Here is a 21,339-nt window from a genome sequence, read left to right as displayed (position 1 = left end):
AAGGCATTCGCTAAAATTTGTTAAGTGAGTTATATACATTTTTAATTTCAATATGTGTAATTTGATATGCAGCATATCTAATCAGTGTAGCAAAATTATTATGAGGGTGTACTATATTTTTTCAAAGAACTCTTTTCTTTCACAAAATAGCTACATTTAAGTAAAACATAACTGAAGTTCCAAATCTTTGAGAAGAGACTTAATACTATCCCTTATCCTCCTGATCCTGAAGTAATTATTGACCAAGAAGATAAACTTAGTTATTCAGGGGAAAAGAGACTTTGAGACTGGATTGATGAATTTTATTTGCTTGCCTCCTTTTTTACTTTTCAGAGTTTAGATCTTTGCTGAGACCTCTGAACAAGAATGTCATTAATAGAATAGTGTCTCTGGAAGTTAATGTTAGTTGTTAATGTACCTCTGTTGGAGACAGAAGTATAAATGGTAGCCCAGTGAGAAATCAAAACTGCCATTAGCATTTATGCAGTTAATATATGGACAGTTGACCCTGCCTCTAAAAACTCCAGCAAATAGAAGAACAAAAAGATTTTGTAACCAATTAAGGGCAGTGAGCTAGCCACAAAAGAATCATGGTAAATATAAAAATAATTTTCTGGGAGCACAGTCAATAATCAATAAATATTATCTTTTTTAAAAAGGCGGGGCACATTCCAAACAAGAAAACATTAGTACCGCAAGGGCAAATACCTTAAGTCTCAAATAATATTCAGTACCTATTCATCCAGTCTTTATGATAAAGACTGAGTTCCTAGAATGTGTTGCAACCAACTAATCTATACTTAGAGTGTCTAACACAGAAATAGTAGAGTAGGAAGACAAAAAGAGGCTGTATAATTAACTGGCTAAGGGGACTTTTGCTCTGTACATTTCATCCTGGTAGTGAAAAGCCAAATGGTCTAAGAAAGTGTGTTCAGATTTCATAGATGAATGGGTTACAGAAATGGAGTACTGTAGAATTTCCTATTATAATCTGTATCGAGCAATACAGGAGCAACTCCTCTGTTTTACTCAAGTGAAAGGAGGTTAAAATAAACACTTTTGGAAGATCATTGTCCTCTGTCGCCATATGTCATCAAATGCTGGCCTCTGAAGCCAACTCGAGGAACTGTACATAAACAAATAACTCCTTTCAAGAAAAAACAAAGCTCTCAGTATATCAATTAAAAATATCTCCTTTTTATAATTTTAAATCTTTTTTAACAGCTTGGTAAACGTAGGATTGGTAGAATATGGCTATTTTGGCATTATATTTTATGGAAGCAGAGGTTATCTTGACAAGTTCATTTTTTAACTTCTTTTTGCCAAAAAAAGATATAGAACTGTGGTTCTGCAAGGTATAGAACTAATGTGGCCTGACCACATTTCTAATGATTTTTGGTAGGACTCCTCACCAGTATACTGAGGTTGTATGTGGACAAAAGATATAACTTATGGATCCTGCAAGACATCCTCTTTCTACTTGGCAAGTGTCCCTCTTCCCTCTTGAGATTAGGCAGTGGCAGTTCTACCTTGTGGGAAATGCAGTTTCTTTTCTAAGTGGCCTACCCAAGTTAGTTTGGGGGTGGGGGAAGAGATAAGGGCATTTCCCCCATGAGTGACATGGTTAAATGTGTCTCCGAGAGACCAAAGTAGGTTTTTTTTTTAAGGATTGATTTGGGAACTGTGCTCGTGGGACAGTTTCATATATTCTCACGTAGTAAGCTGTATAGCTTTTTTGGCTTCGTTTTTTAAAAAGCAATTCTCTTTGATGTGGGAAGAAAAGACCGACATCTTAGCCATAGAATGAATTTTTATCCTAGAAAAAGTTTTCAAATTTCATTGTTTTTTAACTTTTCAATTGAACTTTGAAAAATTAGAGTGCAAAACACTATCATGTTTTCTAAACAAGTAGCATTTCAGCATGAAATGCATTTAAATCAGCTTGAAATTCATCTCTGATTAAGAACAGGGACCTAAGAAGTCAGTTTTTTTATCCCCTAATCATACAATAATAAGCTCATGTCATTCCGTTTTCCTATGAGAAATTTGACCTTTTGATTACTACCATTTATCATATTGTTCCCTTCCCTCAACAGTCATACTTTTTTATGCCAGTTTTCCAATCCAAACGGTAATTACCTAAGATACTAGCTCTTTTAGCCTTGCAAGCCAGATGTCATGGCATCTACACACACGCACACACACACACACACACACACACACACACACACACACATACATGCATACACACACGGAATGGGAATAAGTTGCGCAAACCTAGTAGAAATCCCAAAGTGATATTTTTTTAAATCAATGTGTCTGTGAAAGAAGGTAGAGAACTCTAAGCTTAAAAATAAAATGGCAATTAAAATAGGACTGCATTGCTTAGAGGCATGAGGGATGTGGTAATAGAACCATGACTAGACAGTTTAGTTCTTAAAGTGTACATGCATTTAAAGGAATATTGCCTTTAAAGATTACACTTTGGAATTCTTTCTGCATTTTCTACAGTGAGTATACATGTGTGGTCAGAAATAAAATACAATTATTTTTTAGAGATTGGTGTTATTTGTGAAAAAACTGTACAATTTCCCACTCTCCAAATCCTCTACTTTATTGAAACAGTCCCTTCCTTTGGTGATTAGCAGTACTGATATATTTATCGTAACATAGTTAGGAAATGTCAGCACAGAACCATGAGCCTGCTCATTGGTGGTCTCTTATAGAACCCCAGAGCCTTCCACAGCAGCACCTAAGTGTTTAACCTTTATCCTTTTAGAATTGTATGTGAGAGAGAGATTAAAAAAATAAAAATAACGCTAAATTAATTCACCCTCTCTGGTTTGTCTAGCCAGGCTTTAACATCTATGTTATATTGTACTCTATAGGCCTGAACTCTGAACTCTGATGTCTTTTGTAAGCTAATGATTGTCTTAGCCAGTAAGCCCTGGCTCTTCTCTCTTTTAATTATTTCATGAATATAGTATTAGAAACAAAAAAATGTAGCATATTTATAAAGCAACCATTAAAAACCATGGTAATGTATAATGTTATAAATAGTACTCACAATATAACATTAAATGGATAAACAATCTATCAAGCAAAATGTGAAGTCTCATACTCTTAAAAATTGATTAATATAAGTTTATAAAAAGACTTGGAAGAAAATTACTAAAATGTTTCAAGTGATATTCTTGATGGAATACCTATTGGCTCTTTTATTATTTCTTTTATGCTTTTTCTCCTATTTTTCAGAGTAAAATATGTGTTGATTTCATAATAAAAAATTAAATATTTCTTTTAAAAGTTATTGAAAAGAAAGGAAAGCAGCAGGAGCAGCCTTCTGAAGAGGCCAGGGAGAAATCAGTGTCACTGTTGAAAGTAATAGCAGGCCTTATTTCTGTTGACTTGAAGATTGTTGAGCTCCTTATTCATTAGGTGGGTCAGAGGTGTCCTGTTGACGAAAAATGCCAGCCTAGTGACATGCAGCAGGTGCAGACCTCTGCCTCGTAAACCCTGGGAATATTTTGAGAATTGCCAGCAGTTTGGCAATGTTTTGCAGCTCTCACAGCTGCTGTGTATCAAGCAGATGCTGCGCTAATATTTCGTTCTTCTGAGATGTGAGATCTGGCCCAACTGCTCCTAAACACCCCAGGCCTTGACCAGCTACCAAGTACCTGACCCAGAGTATTATCATGAGAGCTGTCAAATGAAATTCTGGGGCAGAAGTCATCTGTCACTTAGTGTGCTTCCAAAGGGGGTCAAGGGGATAGTTGTTCATCCAGAGTAAAGTGAATATTTAAAAAAAAGAGAGAGAGAGAGAGAGAGAGAGAGAGAGAGCAGGACTACTATTCAAGAAAAACAGAACCAGTGTTACAACTGAGAGAATTTCAGAGAGTCCTTGGCTGTGAGTCAGGTATTTGGTGTTATACAAGGATTTATCAATCACTGTTTAAAAAGAATATTGGAGAACGCAGGAAGCTTAAGCCAGGATGAGGCAGGTTTAATAATGAGTTCACTCATCACATCTCTTGGCCAAGGAAAACATGCACCTTCTCCAGAGACAGAATTTTTCTTCCATTCCAAGAGATGGAGGAACACATGAAGTATATGTTGTCCAGGCTTTCAGATGAGCAAATTTCACTAGCAGTTTTTTGTAACCTACTCATAAATAAATGGGAGGAGAGATTGTGAGGTAACTGGAGTCTGTGAAATAAGATAGTTCTGTGCTTAATCCCCTAAGTGTGGAACTCCCAGTCTCCTATCGATATACTAAGCCAGCATTTCCTACCCATCTCCCAGAATCATGGTTGTAAATGTGCAAGCGTATGGAACTGTTTCTTTTTATAATCCTTAAGATTTCAATACTAATTAGAAGAGCTTTGGTCTTTGGCCAGTCTTCTTTGATTTGGGAGGCATAAAGATATTTGAACTTCTCGTTTCAGATTGACCTTGAGTTTCCTCATTTTTTTCACCTCAGATCATCCAGCCCCTCTTAGAACTTGACCAAAATAGAAGCAAATTAAAATTGTATATTGGACACCTGACAGCCCTCTGCCATGACCGAGACCCCCTGATCCTTCGTGGGCTCACTCCTCCAGCTTCCTATAACTTGGACGATGACCAGGCAACTTGGAAGAATGAACTGCAGAAGATGACCCAGGAACAGGTAAGTCTCTCACTTGAACTTCGACAAGACCCTGTTAAAATTCAGCTGCTACTTAGGTTGATGCAATAGGAGCTACCTTGGAGAATTCAGTGCTCGGATGCCAGAATCTTAGCAATGGTTAGTTCTTCAGCAGATATTAGGAATTACCATTTGAAAAAAAAGTGCTAAATTCTTCTCTCAGTGTAGCTTGCTCAAGTCTCAGAGCTAATTTAGAAGAAAGAGGGTTAAGGACAATCCGTTAACATACCATACATTATTTCATAGAAGTGATGGCCAGTAATAATTATGGCCACGAAAGGAAAGTCCAAATTAAGGATATTTGGAGAAGAAATTCCTGACAAGTCAGTAGCATGTATCTTCACTTGTCTCTAGGGAACTGTGGATTACAACATACTAAGTTTTTAAGTAAAAGAACCGTTAGATGAACTAGCTTAGGTTACCACCCTATGCTATATTTTCTGCTTACTGCTGCCTGCAAAATTCTGTTGGCTCTCATTTTTTATGTTGTAATTTTTTTTTAGTTTAATAAGTAAATGAGAAGGTTAGTCTTGAGACAAAACCATGAATAAAAGAAACAGAGAAAACAGGATGAGGATAGGGATAGAGACCAGACATGGAAAGTGAAGGAAAGAAAAATCAAACACTTAAAAATAGAAGATAAGTAGAGCAGTTTTAAAACCATTAACTCTGAGATAGTTTTCAAATAGGGGTTAGTGATATCCAGCCCCTCGTAAGTACTGTGACCATACACCAAAAGACTTAGATGCACAGGTGTTATAAATTTTCTAAAAGTCTTCATCAGAATTTTGAAGCTGTACCCTATTTTCCAGCCAGATAATTCCTATCATTGAACATTATTTGTTTACTCATAATGTATGAAGCAAAATTGTGTTAAACGTAAAACGTCCCATGGTATGATGTTAAAGATAGCAGTGACAACCCTCAGGTCAAGAACTGAAAACTGGAATCCTAGAGCTGTGCTTACTTCCCTACGTTGTGTATATTGCCTAATAATAGACATATTTAACACTCTGATTAGTTATCCATCTTATTTTTTTAATGTGAAAAAATAAGGCCTGCCTCTTAAATTTAGCATGTTGCCATAGAAATTTTAATATCTTTCTTCTTGAAAGAGAAGAAAGAATTACAAAGGACAGAATTAAGTTGAATTCTTCATAGCTCCTTTTGATAGGAATAACCATGTAGTGAAAATGCAACTGATGGTCCGCTGGAAACAGCGCACGGTTAGTTAACTTTAGAAACTTTTACTTCATAATTCTCCATCTAGATAACTTGTTTCTTCACTGCTGGGACCATGTCTTGTATTTCCAAAGTGCCTAGTATAATACTATGTATGTAGAGAATGCTTAGTACAGACTGAGCTGATTATTAATTTGGCAACCCAAGACAATTTCGTCAGTGTTACTTAGTAGCTACTGATGTCAGGAACCACTCAGACATGACCTGAGTCATGACACTATACTCTGTAACTGCCTGGCCTATAAATATAACCTGGCATCCGAAGATTTCCCAGGATTGTTTTGTTTCCTTGGCCATCTTAGAAACTGGCTATCATACCAGCTAGATTTATAGGTTTGTTAATTTTTCTTATCATATTTTGTTTTATGTGTTTTGAAGTTCTGTTATTGAGTGCATACACATTAAAAATTGTTATATCTTCTTGATGAATTGACTCTTTTATCATTATGTAATGGCCCTCTTCAAAGCCAATAATAATTCTATACTTTGAAGTATTCTTTGTCTGATATTAATGTTACCACTCCATCTTTTTTTAAATTAGTGAGTGCATAGACGATCTTTTTTTCCATGTATTTGCATTTAAGCTATGTCTTTATGTTTAAAGTAAGTTTCTTGTAGACCGCATATGTCCACCAGGGCACACAGGGCACAGGTCAAGGAGGCAAAACTATCTCTTCCTCCTTGGTCCCAGAGGCCAAGGCTACCTCCTCAGTTTCAATAGGCCAGGCTGCCACCGAGGGCCAGAGGGCTGGAACTGCCACCCCTGAGAGCCTCGAGGACAGAGTATTCAGCCAAAGACGATTATTCTCAAGCCTAAAAATCTAATGGAATTTGCCCTGCTAGGTTTTGGACTTACCTGAGACCCATGATCTCTTCCTGTTCATTCCAGTTTCTCCTTTTGGAATGGAAATGTCTAGCCTATGTCTGTTCCATCATCATATTTTAGAAGTAGATAATTTTTCTGGTTCAACAGGTTCACATCCAGAGAGGAATTCTGCCTCAGGATGAATACCTTAGATCTCACCCAACACTTGATTTAGATGATATTTAGATGAAATTTGGAGTTTAGAGTTGATGCTGGAATGTGTTAAGACTTTTGGGCTTTTGGGGTGGGGGTAAATGTGTTTTGCATGTAAGGAGGACATGAATTTGGGATTACGTAGGGTGGTGTATTATGCACTAAATTGTGTCTCCCAAAAAAATTTATATGTTGAAGCCCTGAATTCCAGAATGTGGCTATATATGGAGAAAGGGCCTGTAAAAGAGGCTGATAGGGTGGACCCTAATGCAATCTGACTGGTGTCCTATAAGAAAAGAAAACGAGGGCATACAGAGAGACACCAGGGGAATATGCTCACAGAGGAAAAAAAAAAATGTGAGGACACAGCATATCTGTAAGCCAAGGAGAGAAGCCTCATGGAGACCAACCCTACCCAACACCTTAATCTTGAACTTTTAACTTCTAGAACTGTGAGAAAATAAATTCTGTCATTAAGCCATCGAGTCTGTGCCATCTTATTATGGCAGCCCCAGCAAACTTATATACTTTCTTTATGAAAGATACTCTTCTCAAGATATAGAACTCTAGGTAGACAGTTTGTTTTGTTTTTTAATAATTTAAAGATGCTGTTCCATTTTCCATAGTTTCTTTTGAAAAGTCTGCTATTTTCTTTTTCCTGTTATGTTTTTTTTTTTTTCCTTGACCACTCTCAGGATTTTCTTTTTATCTTTTGTTTTCAACTATTTGAAAATAATGTGCCCACTTGTGGTTTTGTTTTGTTTTCTTGTTTTTAATTTTGGAAAATTCTTGAATCTATTCACAGCGGTGACTTTTAATTTTTGAGTTTTATAAGTCTGCACCCAAATTTTATACTTTTTGGTGTTTTCTTTAGGCGTGATATATTAGTTTTGATTGGATTGAATTTGATAGACGGGTGCATGGATAACAGGTACTTTAGTGTAGTGTGCTATTCATGTCAGCTTCAGTGTAGTACGGGAGTTAAGGACATGCATTTTAGAGTCAGACAGACTTAGATTTGCAGTGTTTTACCTCCACTGCCTATCTGTTTTATCTCAGTTTTCTTAATATCTCTACCTATAGCTTTATCTTTCAGTGCACATAACGTTGTGAGAATTATAAGTGCATATAGATGACAGTTGTTATTGCTGTTACCATCATCATTATTTTCAGTTAATATTTTACTAAAAATCAGCCTACGTCAACCTTGGGCCCTACATCAACCTTGGAATTTTCCCTCCTTCTAGAATCTTGAACATGAAAAATTCTGACTGTACATCTTAAGTCATATCTGGGCTTTCTTAATTTCAAATTTCCTGTAATTCCATATATGTTTTGTAATCCAAGAGAGCAGTCTTAAATTTTATAATTTAGTCACAAAAAATTTTTGCAAAGGATCCCAGAAGAAAATTTCCTCTGTGAAAACCTACAGTTGCCATTTTTTACATAATATATATTTAGTTCCAATTTTGATCCCTAGGCTCTTTTCTTTTTGTGTGTGTAGTTGTACCAGATTATTTTTCATGAAATATTTCAAACATTCAGAAAAAAACAGAAATTAATATAATATCACCTTTGTACTCAGAATTAACAAATATTATTTTGTTATATCTGCTTCAGAATTTTTAACATGCTAAATATGAAGTCTTCTTCCTACCCTTCTTAGTTTTATTTTTCCTTTTCCATCTGCAGTAGCAAGTACTGTCCTGAGTTGGTGTACGTTTTTACAGTCCATACTTTTACCTTTTAATATACATTTGTTTCTATAAACAATATTCAGTATTGTTTAACGTGATACAAATTTGAAATAAATGATATCATACTATTCAGGCTATCTTTCTTTTCATTATTGTTTGCTGAACCCAGGCCCTTTTGTTACTTGGTGTTAGAAGAGACATTGTTGAATTTTTTAGATAAATATAAATCTTATACCATTTTACATGTGGTTCCAGAGCCCTAAAGAAGCTTTCTTTGAAGAAATAGATTAAGATAGTGTCAAAGTCAAGTGCTGTTATAGTACAAAGTATCTAGTCCTAAGAAAAAGTTTTTATTAAGGTCAGTTTTAGATTTAAACATCTGTTTGTTTTAGGAAGTCCCCTACTTGACCACTGTCTGTTATCTTCCAGAATCATAGCTCATAATTAAAATACCAGGTCCATGTTTCCCACACTACACTTCTACCCTCTCCTCCTACATAAGCTACCTTCATTTCTTTGGCAAGACTTCTTGACAACTCTCGGACAGGAAAACTTTGTGCCCCCATGAATCCAGCATTGACACTAACTAACATAGAACCAACATCTACTCAAAGATAACTCAAAGGAGTTGAGTTATCGGTTCTTAAATTGAGCACTATAGAACTACATGAAAATGGTGGGAAATTTTCAACTAAAACTTTTCAGACAAATGGCTTTTCCCTTCAGTATAAATGTAAACAGTTATTTTCATAGAGCTCAAGGATTTGGGTCCTGGTTTGTTTGAGAGTAATAGCAATGAGTTTAACATAAATGTGTATGTTTTTAAAAGATTATACTGAACATAAGCTACATATCAATTTCTTAGTTTCAGAAAGATGCAGCAAGGTGGGACACTCCAGATATTTGCAGGTGCAGGTATTGGAAAGACCACACTCATGTGTGTAATCTTTCTCATAGCTGCAAGTGATTGTGTTCAACTCACAATGAGATGAGTAAACATTGATAAGTTTCCTATGGCTCTCTTATTCATACACTGCTACGTTGTATATCATGATTTCCTTGTAACCATAGAGTTCAACTTTTCAACTTGTTACCAGTGCAATGTCTCATATAGTTATAAAGTGAATGTGGAAACTAACTTGGAGCATAATATTGTTCTTGGGTCAGAGTATCCTAGTTTGAAGAAATTTTATGTTTTGTGATTTTTATACACACTGACCAGAGCCAGATAGTCCCCATAGATTAAATAGATTTGTTTTGGGTACCTATAGTTAATTGTGTATGCTTTAAATATTTTGGTTTGCAGGTGAATGTGAATTATATTTTGAAGACTTAAGTATTTGGGTTCTATTCCTTTAGTTTTCTGTCTCTAGATTTTACCAAGCATGTATCGTTCAAATAATGGATTTAAGGTCATTTTTACCTCTAGCTTCAATCTTGTCAAGTTCCAACAACTAAATAAATTTGGACCAGGTCACATTTGAGATACTTTATGGCCACGGATAGCATGTTTTTAAATGTCTTCTATACGTGAAAGAATAGCCATTATTTTATTTCTTCAAGACAATTTTTTTCTAGTCCACATCATATGGTTTTACTTCTTATATAAAATTAGAAGTTATATTCACAATATTATATTCATTCAGCTTTAAGGTTAATGGGGAACGTGATCCAGAATAATGGAGCGAGTAATTAGAAACTCAGTTCTAAATCTTATAGTACTCCAAATTGAGTGGTTCTGGAGCAGTGCTTCTCAGAGAGGAAATGAACACCATAATCTACTAAAGAACTCTCCATCTCCATCATTCTAAATATCAAGGGGAAAGGAGGTTAGGGAAAAAAAAAATGGTGAATCCAGGGGTGAGCGATCAAGCACCATCAAGGGAGAAATGTGATTAGTTTTGTAGTTTACAGTATCCTACAAGAGTGAAACAAACCGGTAGTCCAGCAAAACCATGACTGTTTCTAGTTCTGAGATCTGAAAGAATTTTTTTCCAGCTTTACTGAGACATAATTAATAAACAACATTGTGCAAATTTGAGGCATACAACATGTTGATTTGATACATTTATATATTAAAATAATTACCACCATAGCATTAGCTAACACCTCCATCCTATCACATAATTATCATTTCTTTTTTATGGTTAGAACATTTAAGATCTACTCTCTTAGCAGCAATCAAGTATATAAAACAGTATTATTAGTTATAATCACTATCCTATACATTAGATCTTCAGAATTTGTTAATCGTATAACTGGAAGTTTGTATCCTTTGACCACTTTGTCCCCAATTCTGCAATACCCCAGCTCCTGGTAACCACCACTTAGAGTACTCTTTGTTTCTCTGATTTAGGCTTTTTTGGATTTCACATATGCCATATCATACAGTATTGGTCTGACTTATTTCACTTAGCATAATGCCCTCAGTGTTCATCCAAGTTGTCACAAAGAGGCATGATTTCATTCTTTCTCACTGCTAAATAATATTCCACTGTGTGTGTGTGTGTGTGTGTGCGCACACGCGCGCACGCGTACGTACACTACATCTTTATCTGTTCATCGTTGACAGATACTTAGGTTATTTTTATATCTTGGCTATTGTGAATAAAGCTGCAATGAACATGGGAGTACAGAAAGCTCTCTAAGAGCCTGATTTCAGTTCCTTTGGATATATACCCAGAAATGGATTTGCTGTATCACATGGTAATTCTATTTTTTAATTTTTTGAAGAACTTCCATACTGTTTCCATACTGACAGTACCAATTTACATTCTCACCAACAGTGCACAAGCAAGTGTTCCCTGTTCTCCATACTCTTTCCCAGCACTTGTTATCTCTTGTCTTCTTGATAATAGCCATTCTAACAGATGTGAGTGGTATCCATTGTGGTTTCAATTTGTGGATTATAACTGATGATTAATGATGTCAAGCACCTCTTCCTATACCTGTTGGCTATTTGTATGTCTTCTTTGGAAACTGTCTATTCAGTTCCTCTGCACATTTGTTAATCAGATCATTTGTTTTTTAGATTGAATTTTATCAATTCTTTATATTTTTTAGATATTAACCTCTTATCAGATGCATAATTTGCAGATATTTTCTTCCATTCCATAGGTTGCCTTTTCATTTTGTTAAATGTTTCTTTTCTATACAGAAACTTTTTAGTTTCATGTAGTCCCATTTATTGTTGCCTTTGTTAGTTGTGCTTTTGGTGTTATATTCAGAAATCATTGCCAAGTACGATATCAAGAAGCTTTTTCCCTGTGTTATCTCCTAGGAGTTTTACAGTTTCAGGTCTTATGGTTAAGTCTTTAATCTGTTTTAAGTTCATTTTTGTGACCAGTGTAAGATTGTGATCCAAATGCATTCTTTTTTATAAGTTTGAAATTATTTGAAAATAAAAAGTTATTAAAAAATTGAAGTCAATAAGTCTGGGGTTCAGATTTTCATCCTCCATCCTATGAAAATGGAGATATTTAACAATATTGAGAATACTAGGAAGTGTATTCACCTAGATGACCCCAAGATGTTACTGACAGGTGACAAAAATGAACTTTTCTGTATAGACTGGTTCAATGTCCACCCAGTGGATAGACGTAACAAGGCAGGTTTTAGTTTAACAGAAAGAAAAACTTCCTAGATCTGTCCACAAAAAGAATGGACAGCCACATGTGAGATAGGTTCTTCTCTAGAAGACGAGCTGCTTGGTTGGGTTGCAGAAGGAATTCACCATTGGGAGGTGATTTGTCAGATTATTTCTAAGCTTTTTTCTAACCCTGATTGTCTATTATTCTGGTGTAAAGGGAATGTAAAATAGCCCCCCAGAATTTTAAGATTGTATTTGAATAACACCCTAGCTCAAACTCTATACATCCACTACCTCCTACCAAAAAAAAATTATATATATATGTGTGTATATATATATATATACACACACACACACACACACACACACACATATATATATATATGACTTAAATAGAAGAAGATAGGTGTATTAAAAAATAAATAGTTGTTTAGAAAGGGCAGTTAACATAGAAAAATTATAAAGATATAGAATGCAGTTATAGGATGAAGGCTTTTGTCTGAATGGTGAGGAGGCCTGTTTCTTGTCTTTCCTATTTCTATTGAGTACATAATGAGAGAATATTAAATTATTTTAAAAGTTTCAGTTAAACATAGATAAAATCTGACTCTAGAATTGTGAGCATGTAACAAATTTCAAAGGAATGTTGTACAATTTTTTTTCAGAGAGATTGAAAAACTCTTTGAGCCCTCCCTTAATGCCCCCTCCTCAACCCTGTCGAACTTGTCAATATTGTTCGCATTTGATACAGATCATCTCATTTTATCAGTAAATGTATATGACCTAAATGTTGAATGGTTAAATATTTTTGAAATTGCAACTTTCATTTTTAAAACCTTTATAGCCCTGAACTTTTGGTAAGGCTAATTTTTGGTTCTTAAATTGGGCCTGTGTAACCAAGGATTAGCAATGGATGGTTGTTTTTAAGGCTTAATAAAGATACGTGTTATAATTCCAGATATTAGCAAAATGGCACATATAGTACTAAAACTACCCCCAGTGCAGCAGGCATGGAGACATAAAACACTAATATGGAGGAAAAAATGAAAGATTGGACTTTATTAAAACTTTAAACTCTGTTCATCAAAAGACTGGGAGAAAATCCTCTATATATAAAACAAAGACCTTGTATCAAGAAGATATTTTCAAAATCAGTTACAAAAGACAAAGCAACATAATTTTAAAATGGGCAGAAGACTTGAACAGGCAATTCACAAAAGATGATACACAAACTAAGCATAAAAAAAATGCTCATACAAATGAAAGCCACAACGAGATAGTACTACAATCCCACGAAAACAGCTAAAATTAACAAGACTGACAATACCAAATGGTAGGATGTGGACCAACTAGAATGCTCATACATTACTGGTGAAAATTTAAAATGGTACAAGACTTAGGGAAACTCTTAGGCAGTGTTTTATTAAATAGACTTATTAAATGTACACCTATTTTATAATCCAGCAATTCCATTCTTATTTACTCAAGAGAAGTGAAAACATGTCCACCAAAAGACATCTGCAAGGTTGTTTATAGCAGCTTTATTCATAAAAACCCCTAACTAGAAACAACTCAAATGTTCGTTTTAATTATTATATATCACAACAGAATAGTACTCAGCAATAAAAAAGAATGAACTAATACAAGCAACTTTATGAATGAATCTCCAAAATGCTATGTTAAGCAAAAGTAGCCAAATAAAAAATAATATGTAATTGATGTATGATTTCATTTATACGACATTCAGGAGCAGGATAAACTAATGTATGGTGGTAGAAATTTGAACACTGGTTGCCTCTAAGAATTAACTGAAAAAGGAGTACAAGGAACTTTCTGGGATGTTGGAAAGAACTTTCTTTGGTTGGCGAGATGGCCATGAGGGTGTATGTATTTATCAAAATTCAAATTATACACTTAAAGGTCTGTGCATTTGGCTATATTTCAGTGATTGTTTAATTTAAAACAAAAACAGGAAAAATCATACCCCACTACCAGTCTCTTCTTGAACTTTTTGAAGCAGTTTGATTGATGGGCAGATTCTGCTAAAAAGCTAAAAATGGTCCTTTCTCCCAAGAGTACAGATTTTTTTCCCCACCATGAATGCCAGCCCGCTCCCTGAATCACAGAGCTTTGGACTCCAGCTCCCTTTCCCAGCGCTCAGTTCCATTTTTAATTTTCAGGGAAGTATTGTTCTAAAACTTGGCTAAGGTCTTGTCCTCTCCTTGGATCCCTTCTTCCATTTGTTTTCTCGATTTTGATCAATCACTCTTTGGCACATAACCCTCTCTTTTCATGGTGGGGAACCAGAGGGTGTGAATGCTGGGGCAGTACTGGGCACAGAACCTGAAGTCCTCACTCTCACTCAAGGAATGCATCAATCATCAGTCACAACATGACTTTCCACTCTCTTTCTTGAATGCATTTGCACAGATTGTTGTACTACACGAGTGAGCCAAATGGACATATGAGCTGTCGGGGGCCAAGGGATAAGGGAAGCAGGGAGAAAAAATAAGAAAGAAAGAAAAGAGAAGAATGATTCTTTGTGGGGCAACAAACTTTGTTCTGGTTCCCAGCCTGAATGTTTCTGATCTGGTTTTCTTCTTTTTGTGATGTTTGAACTTGTTTCCTCAGCTCTTGTCCAAAAAACTAAGTGGCAGAATTTAAGAGGCTGGGAGAGGCAAAACCAGCAATCTAGCAAAAAGAACTGCAGAGCCATGAAGATAAATGTGTGTCTGTATAAGGACTGGGCTGAGAGAGAGAAAGAGAGAGAGAGTGAGAGTGCGTGTGTGTGTGTGTGTGTGTGTGTGTGTGTGTGTGTGTGTATTTCTCCTGATGAATTTACAAGGAAAACCCTGTGGAATAACCTCACTTTTTCTCTTCTCTCTGCTCTCACACAGTCTGGCGCTTTCTCCTTCCTCTGACAGCTGCCATTAACCTTTTTATGCAAAGAGCAGAATATCTTGCCAGTTGGGTGCCGAAAATCTGGCAGAGAAAAGCTTGTTCCCAAAAAAGGAGGGGGAAGATACAGAAGAGCTGGGCAGACACAAGAGGGAACGGGCTTATTGTGTTCTAAATTGGGCCCTAGCACACAAAGCTGCTACTTTACATCTTGATAAAATCCTCTAAAACTAAGTTGGGTAAAGGAAGAGGAAATGAGGATTTGAAAATAGAGGCGATAAGAAACTCTTTTACATAGTGGAAATTACACAGATTTTAAGCATTAATTTCATTTCACTACCAATCCGAGGGCAGCCTTATGGTGTACACATGAAAAGATACAGTTAAATAAGGGCAAAACTACATACTTTACACTAAATGTAGAATAATCTTGTTTGTAGAGAGAAAGGGTATTAAGAGACTTAGCTAGACCAAACCTTTTTTGATACAAAAGATCCCTTCAACCATGTCCTTCCTTCGCTTGTCTCAGAGAAGGGGAATTCTGCTGTTTCTGTTTTGTCTACAGGTCTTCCCCCCACACTTCTTGACTAGGACAGCTGGTCATTACTGGTGCCTGCCACCAACTTGCCGGAACTAAATAAAATTGAACATAAAGCACCTACTCTGAATTCGGGTCTCATGTGCCCTCAGCTTTGCAGCAATGAATGCAGGAACCTTTTTTCAGTCTAGTTTTTATTAGCTTGGTCTTGCACTTAGAGTCCTGACATATGAATATGGAAATCCTTTTTTTAATTACAAAGCTCTGCATTTATAGGGACCGTAATGTTAATGTTTTCTTGCTGCCCTTTTTGCGTGTTTTCCTTTGTGTTTAAAGCATTCCCATGGGAGAAGAAGGTTAGCACTCCTGATTCCCTAGAGCTCCTGCAGCAGCAATTATTTACCATCTTGGAATTTTAATGAGTCTTGACAATTACTACAATTCAGTACATTAAACATGGGTCTGTCGTCTCCAATGTCAACTTTCAAAGATAATACTCCCCCAACTGAGCAAAGAAGAAAATCAATCCTTGTGAATGCCAAAAAACATGACCAGAGTAGGCACTGCAAACTTAAAGCCAGTGGAACTTACAGACTTTGGAGCTGATAGCTTTCCAGTCTAGTCAGAGCATTTTTAATAAATTGTCCTTAGTTTTCTTCCAAACTATTTGATTCTTTGCAAAAAGGTTTGGTGGGGCAGTCTAGAAATAGAACTTAAATTTCTTAGAGACAGGATCTACTATGGTGTATGCCAGAGGCTCTCAACCATGTTTCTGCCTCAGCACCCCTGAAGAATACAAAACTTCTTATAGTAACAATGGCTATGTACAACAGTAATGCCCTAGGGGAAACCTCTGTAAACTTAGAAAAAGTAGGGCATGACTTCCCAGGTATAAAATCAGAAGTGTACCCTGAAATATAGCAGTCTCCAGTTTACATGCACACAAACAGTATGGCCATTCCCCACCTGACTCCCCTGTGCTAACTATTGTTGCTATTAGATTTCCCTGAGGCTCTACGGGAATCTCCAGCACCCCTTGTAAGAACATCCTGCTGTGGGTGCCACTGCCATAGAAGTGAGGTTTTCTCCCTGAACCCCTCCCACGGCTATACAGGAAAGATGGGACCAGGACATACTTGCCACTGGGGTAGGTGAAGATGTGTTTCTGGTGTTTGGAGTTAAAACTCACAAGGCATCTTCTAGCTGTATATAAAATGTTGTGAATGGTAGTTAGGTTCTATGATAATATTGTATTAGCTGCTGTAACAAAGTACCATAGACTAGGTGACTTAAACAGCTAGAAGTCCAAGATCAAGGTATCAGCAAGGGTGGTTTCTTCTGAGGTTCTCTCCTTGGCTTGCAGATGGCCAGCTTCTCTGTGTCCTCGCGTGGCTTTTCCTCCACGCACGCACATCCCTGGTGTCTCTGTCGTGTCCATATTTCCCCTTCCTCTACCCAAGGATACCAGTCAGACTGGAATAGATCCCACCCTCACAGCCTCATCTATTTAATCACCTCTTTAAATACACCTCTTTAAATCACCTCTCCAAATACAGTCACATTCTGCAGTCATGGGGGTTAGTAGGTCAACATGAGCTGGGTGAGGGGGCCTGATTCAGCCCATACAAACGTTATGGGTGAATAGTCTCATGGGGACTACTTGGGAATCTAGCTACTACTTAGGTAATTCTTTCAAAGTTTCAAACAACTGACTTCCAAACAGACTCTGGAAGCAGCGCTCCAGATATATGCCGTGGCCCTGCCGATTAAAAGGTTGCGGGGAGTGGGGGACGTGACTGCAGAATCTGTTACTCACATTCACTAATTACAGAATAGTCCCTTAGGGGAGATGTGGGGCCTGCTGGTGACTTCAGTCCCAAATACCATGTGAAAAGAACTTAGTAACTGGACCTTTCTTAAAAAGCTGTGTCATAGATAAAAAAGCATTTGGTAAATGAATGAAATCAGGAATTTTCTGGGGATAAGATTGTGGTATTCTTCTACATGCTATAACTGCTATCTTACTGCTTCGAATACCTCTTTTTATACAAAAGACCTTCCAGGCACAAAGAAAATGCCCCTATCTAGTGTATGCTCTCCCACTGCAGATAACAGGTCTTGCTGTAAATCTCAGTGATACTTACTTAGTGACCCTAAAAATCAGGTTTTGATTGATGGGATTTTTCATGGGGTTCTTGTTAAAGATAAATAGTGGTTTTAATGTTATCAAACTAAAAAAGTCTTACCCTTTTCTAATGTAAAACCTAAGCCGAGCTTTAGACACTAACATTTTATTGCCAACTTAACAAAAAAGCATGCTCTGATAGTGACTTAAAAGTAGTATGATGAGGTGTTTGATAAAGTTCCTGCCTATACGCCTGAAATTTCACGGGTTCAATTTGTTCCTTTGAATCAAGCATCTCTCCAAGGCACACTACCTTTTTAAATGCAGGTATAGCACACTGTCACTGTCACTTTAGAATGCTCAGGGAACCCGAACACTAGAATGATAAGATTAGTGAGGGACTGGGAAAAGAAGAGTTCAAAAAAGGACAAAATTGCCAGGTTAAAAGCCAGATGAAACTCCTCCTCAGTGTACCCCAGGCCTGGTGATAAGCCATCACTGCCCTTAGGGTTCTCTGACGTTCCGCTCTCTGATACGCTTAGCGTCTGTGGGAGATCACAGGAACCTTTTGCGAGTCTTTGTCTAAATTGGGGTCAGTAGATATTTATTCCTAAAAGTAAGTTTACCACAGATGGATGTCAGAATGCAATTAGCAGGAGGGTAGGGAATCACAGGAAAAATAAAATATTGAGTTTTCTCTAGCATCCTATGATGACATGCAGAGAAGGTGCAGTGAGAAGCCTTCACAAGAGCTGAAAAACCCCATTTAGAAAGAGCCTGCAGGCTCTCAGTTGGCACTCACTGTTCTAATGTTATTTAATCAGGAACGAGTTTTATTTATTCAAAAATTATTAAAGCTGGAAAGAATTTAGAGATCATCCAGTCTCCCCTTTTTGCACATAAGGAAGCTGAGGCCAGAGAGCTGAAGTGACTTGCCCAAGATGACAAAGCTAAGTGGCACAAGTGGAACTGGACATTTCCTTTCATTTCCAGCCTTTACCCACTACTCCACCTTGCAGTCCCCTTGGAAGAAAATCCTCTTAGCTTGTTAAAGGACGCTCTAGTAATAACTGATTTCTCCTACAGCAATGTTAAATCGTCTGCAGGATGCTGCAAGGGCATTTACCCTCTAGTTCAAGCAGTGTATGTTTTAGTAAGGGACCCTGGCAGATAGATGCTTGCCGTTTCAGGCATTGTGTGCTGACCAAGCACTGTGACTTTCTTGATTTAAAATATCTATTAAGAAGTTCCTTTAACCTCCTTCAAGGCTGTAGCTTTGCCAGCAACTCCCTTGCTCGCTGCACTGTCACTTGAACCTCTTGAGCCCTATTTAGTACTCTTCAGCTCACAGGCAGAAGTCCTGTGGGCATCGGGATCATTGGAAAGAGCCACATGCAAGAATTGCTAGGGCTGTTTATTTGGATCAGCCTCCTCGGGGGTGCACAGAGGGGTGATCTCATGACTCCTCCATCTTTCCTTGCCCATGGAGAGCTCACTTTCTCACTTGGCTGTTTCTGAAGGTTGAGGCCACCTTCTCTCCAGCTACTTCCTCACTGGAAAAGAAGTAGGAAGAAGAGATCTTGGGATCCTTCTCCTCTTCAGTAAACTGGGTGAAACTTCCCAGAAGTACTCGCTTTGGTGTGGACTTTCCTTCCCATGTTTGGCCATTCCTTCCATGTGGAAATAAAGCTGTGTGGGGCCGTTTGAGCCCTGGAATGTCATTTTTTTTACCCACACTTTCTCGGGGAACTGTGCTCACAAGTATGGTGAGCCTCAGGCATTCATAGAGCCAAACTGGACTGGAAGTATCTCTGGAGTCTCACATTCTCACCCTTTTTCACCTAAGTAAACACTTGACTGCAAAATTCTCTGAGCTTTAGGGGGCTGTGGGAATATTTTTCTTTCAACCCCAACCTTCCCCAGAGCTTTCAAATCACATCACATACTTTGTTCCCTTTAGCAATCCAAATTTAGTAACATACAACTTCAGAACCCCACCCTACCCAGCCTTCTCCACGTCAGCCACTTCAGATGCAACTTGCCATGTCATCATATTGTGCTTGTCCCTCACCACTGCACATAGTCCTTCATAAGATAATCACATGTACCAGGACATCACTCAGAACAGCCCACATGACCCCAGAGCCTTGGTCAGTAATGGCACCCCCTTCCGTGGTCCTTCTGAATCACTGGGCCAGGAGCTTGTACCACACTGCAGAGTCATTTTGTCATCTCATCAGGGAGTCGGGAGATTCTACCCAGAGAATATATCAGATTGGCACTAAAAAGAGAAAGAGTCAAGCAAGATCCATAGTTCTCCGTGGGAGCCTTGCCAGTCTCCCTATCACACTGGCTCTAGAATCAGACACTGTGTGCTGGAAACGGCAGACAGCGGTCCTGGACAGAGTGCACATCGAGCACGTGCTGCTGTGCCTGGAGGAAACTTCTCTCTTCTGCCTGGCCAGAGGGATGAGCTAGACGTGGATTAGGCTTTGGGCTGGGTTAGCACTTAAATTTCAGCTGTAACAAAGCCTTGTTCTTGCCACCCCGACAGTTTCAGCATTAGATTTCTTATTAGTTGTTTGGGTTGTTATTTTTATTATTTTTTTTTCATCCTCTCCGTTTTGACACTCTTCATTGCTGAGAGCCAAACCAAATACATTGGGCTGACTAGCTAGCCTGGCTGCATCTGAGTTTCCCAGAGCCCTGCTGCTGTTCTGATGGATCTCTTTGGCAAAGAGGAAAATATTTTCTCTATTTCAATAATGACAGGCCCTTCATTTGAGTGTCTCTATTCATGTCAGTTAACAGCTTTGTAAGAGATAATAATGTGAGAGATATTATCAAATCAACTTAGACAACCATGTTAAAATGCTGCCTAGCTGAGAAATCTGATTCTTTGTTTTTAACACCTCATATTTTCTCAAGCCTTGAGTAGTACCTCTTCAAGTCTTTGGACTGGTAAAGCCTCGTAGAGATGATGCCACCCCTTTGTCTCTGGACTGTGCTTTATCTAAGCACTTAACCCAGATGGGTAATTGACTTGTTCTTTTTCTTTTCAGCTTTATTGAGGAAAACTTAAATAAAATTTAAGAAGTTCAAAGTGTACAATGTGATGATTTGATACATGTATACATTGTGAAAGGATTCCCCCCATCTGTCTAGTTAATTAATACATCTGTCACCTCACATATTTACCTTTTTTTAAGTTCCACTCTCTTAGCAAATTTCAATTATACAACATGGTAGTATCGCTGCAGTCACAACGGGCTTGTTCTTTGAGCGGGATGCCACATCACAGTTCCAGTGGTGTTCCAGAAACATTTTTACACGAGAAATGATTCTTGGCTCTTGAAATTTAATGTATGGGGGCCTAGTCAGACCAATGTAAATCTCCTATTGGGTTTTGGGGAGTAGGGTTTCTGTTTTCACTTTTATCTTTTGTAGCCATGTCTTCTGTTTTCTTGCCATACTCTGTCTCCTCCCTTCCCCTTCTTGTCCAGAGAAGGTATAACACCTATATCAAGATATAACCTTTCAAGGAA

The 21,339-nt window shown here is 37.5% G+C and overlaps 1 protein-coding gene across 1 annotated transcript in view; it reads left to right on the top strand.

The window, feature by feature from the left end:
• Window positions 1–21,339, top strand: part of ERC1 (ELKS/RAB6-interacting/CAST family member 1) — a 513,889-nt gene that overhangs the window by 471,263 nt on the left and 21,287 nt on the right. The window contains exon 18 of the mRNA XM_011367885.2: window positions 4,481–4,669. Coding sequence (XP_011366187.1) covers window positions 4,481–4,669 — 189 coding nt within the window. The remainder of the gene's footprint in view (window positions 1–4,480; window positions 4,670–21,339) is intronic.

This window comes from Pteropus vampyrus, unplaced genomic scaffold (genome assembly GCF_000151845.1).
Source record: "Pteropus vampyrus isolate Shadow unplaced genomic scaffold, Pvam_2.0 Scaffold137, whole genome shotgun sequence".
NCBI lineage: Eukaryota > Metazoa > Chordata > Mammalia > Chiroptera > Pteropodidae > Pteropus > Pteropus vampyrus.
This window is presented reverse-complemented; position numbering and strand designations above follow the sequence as displayed.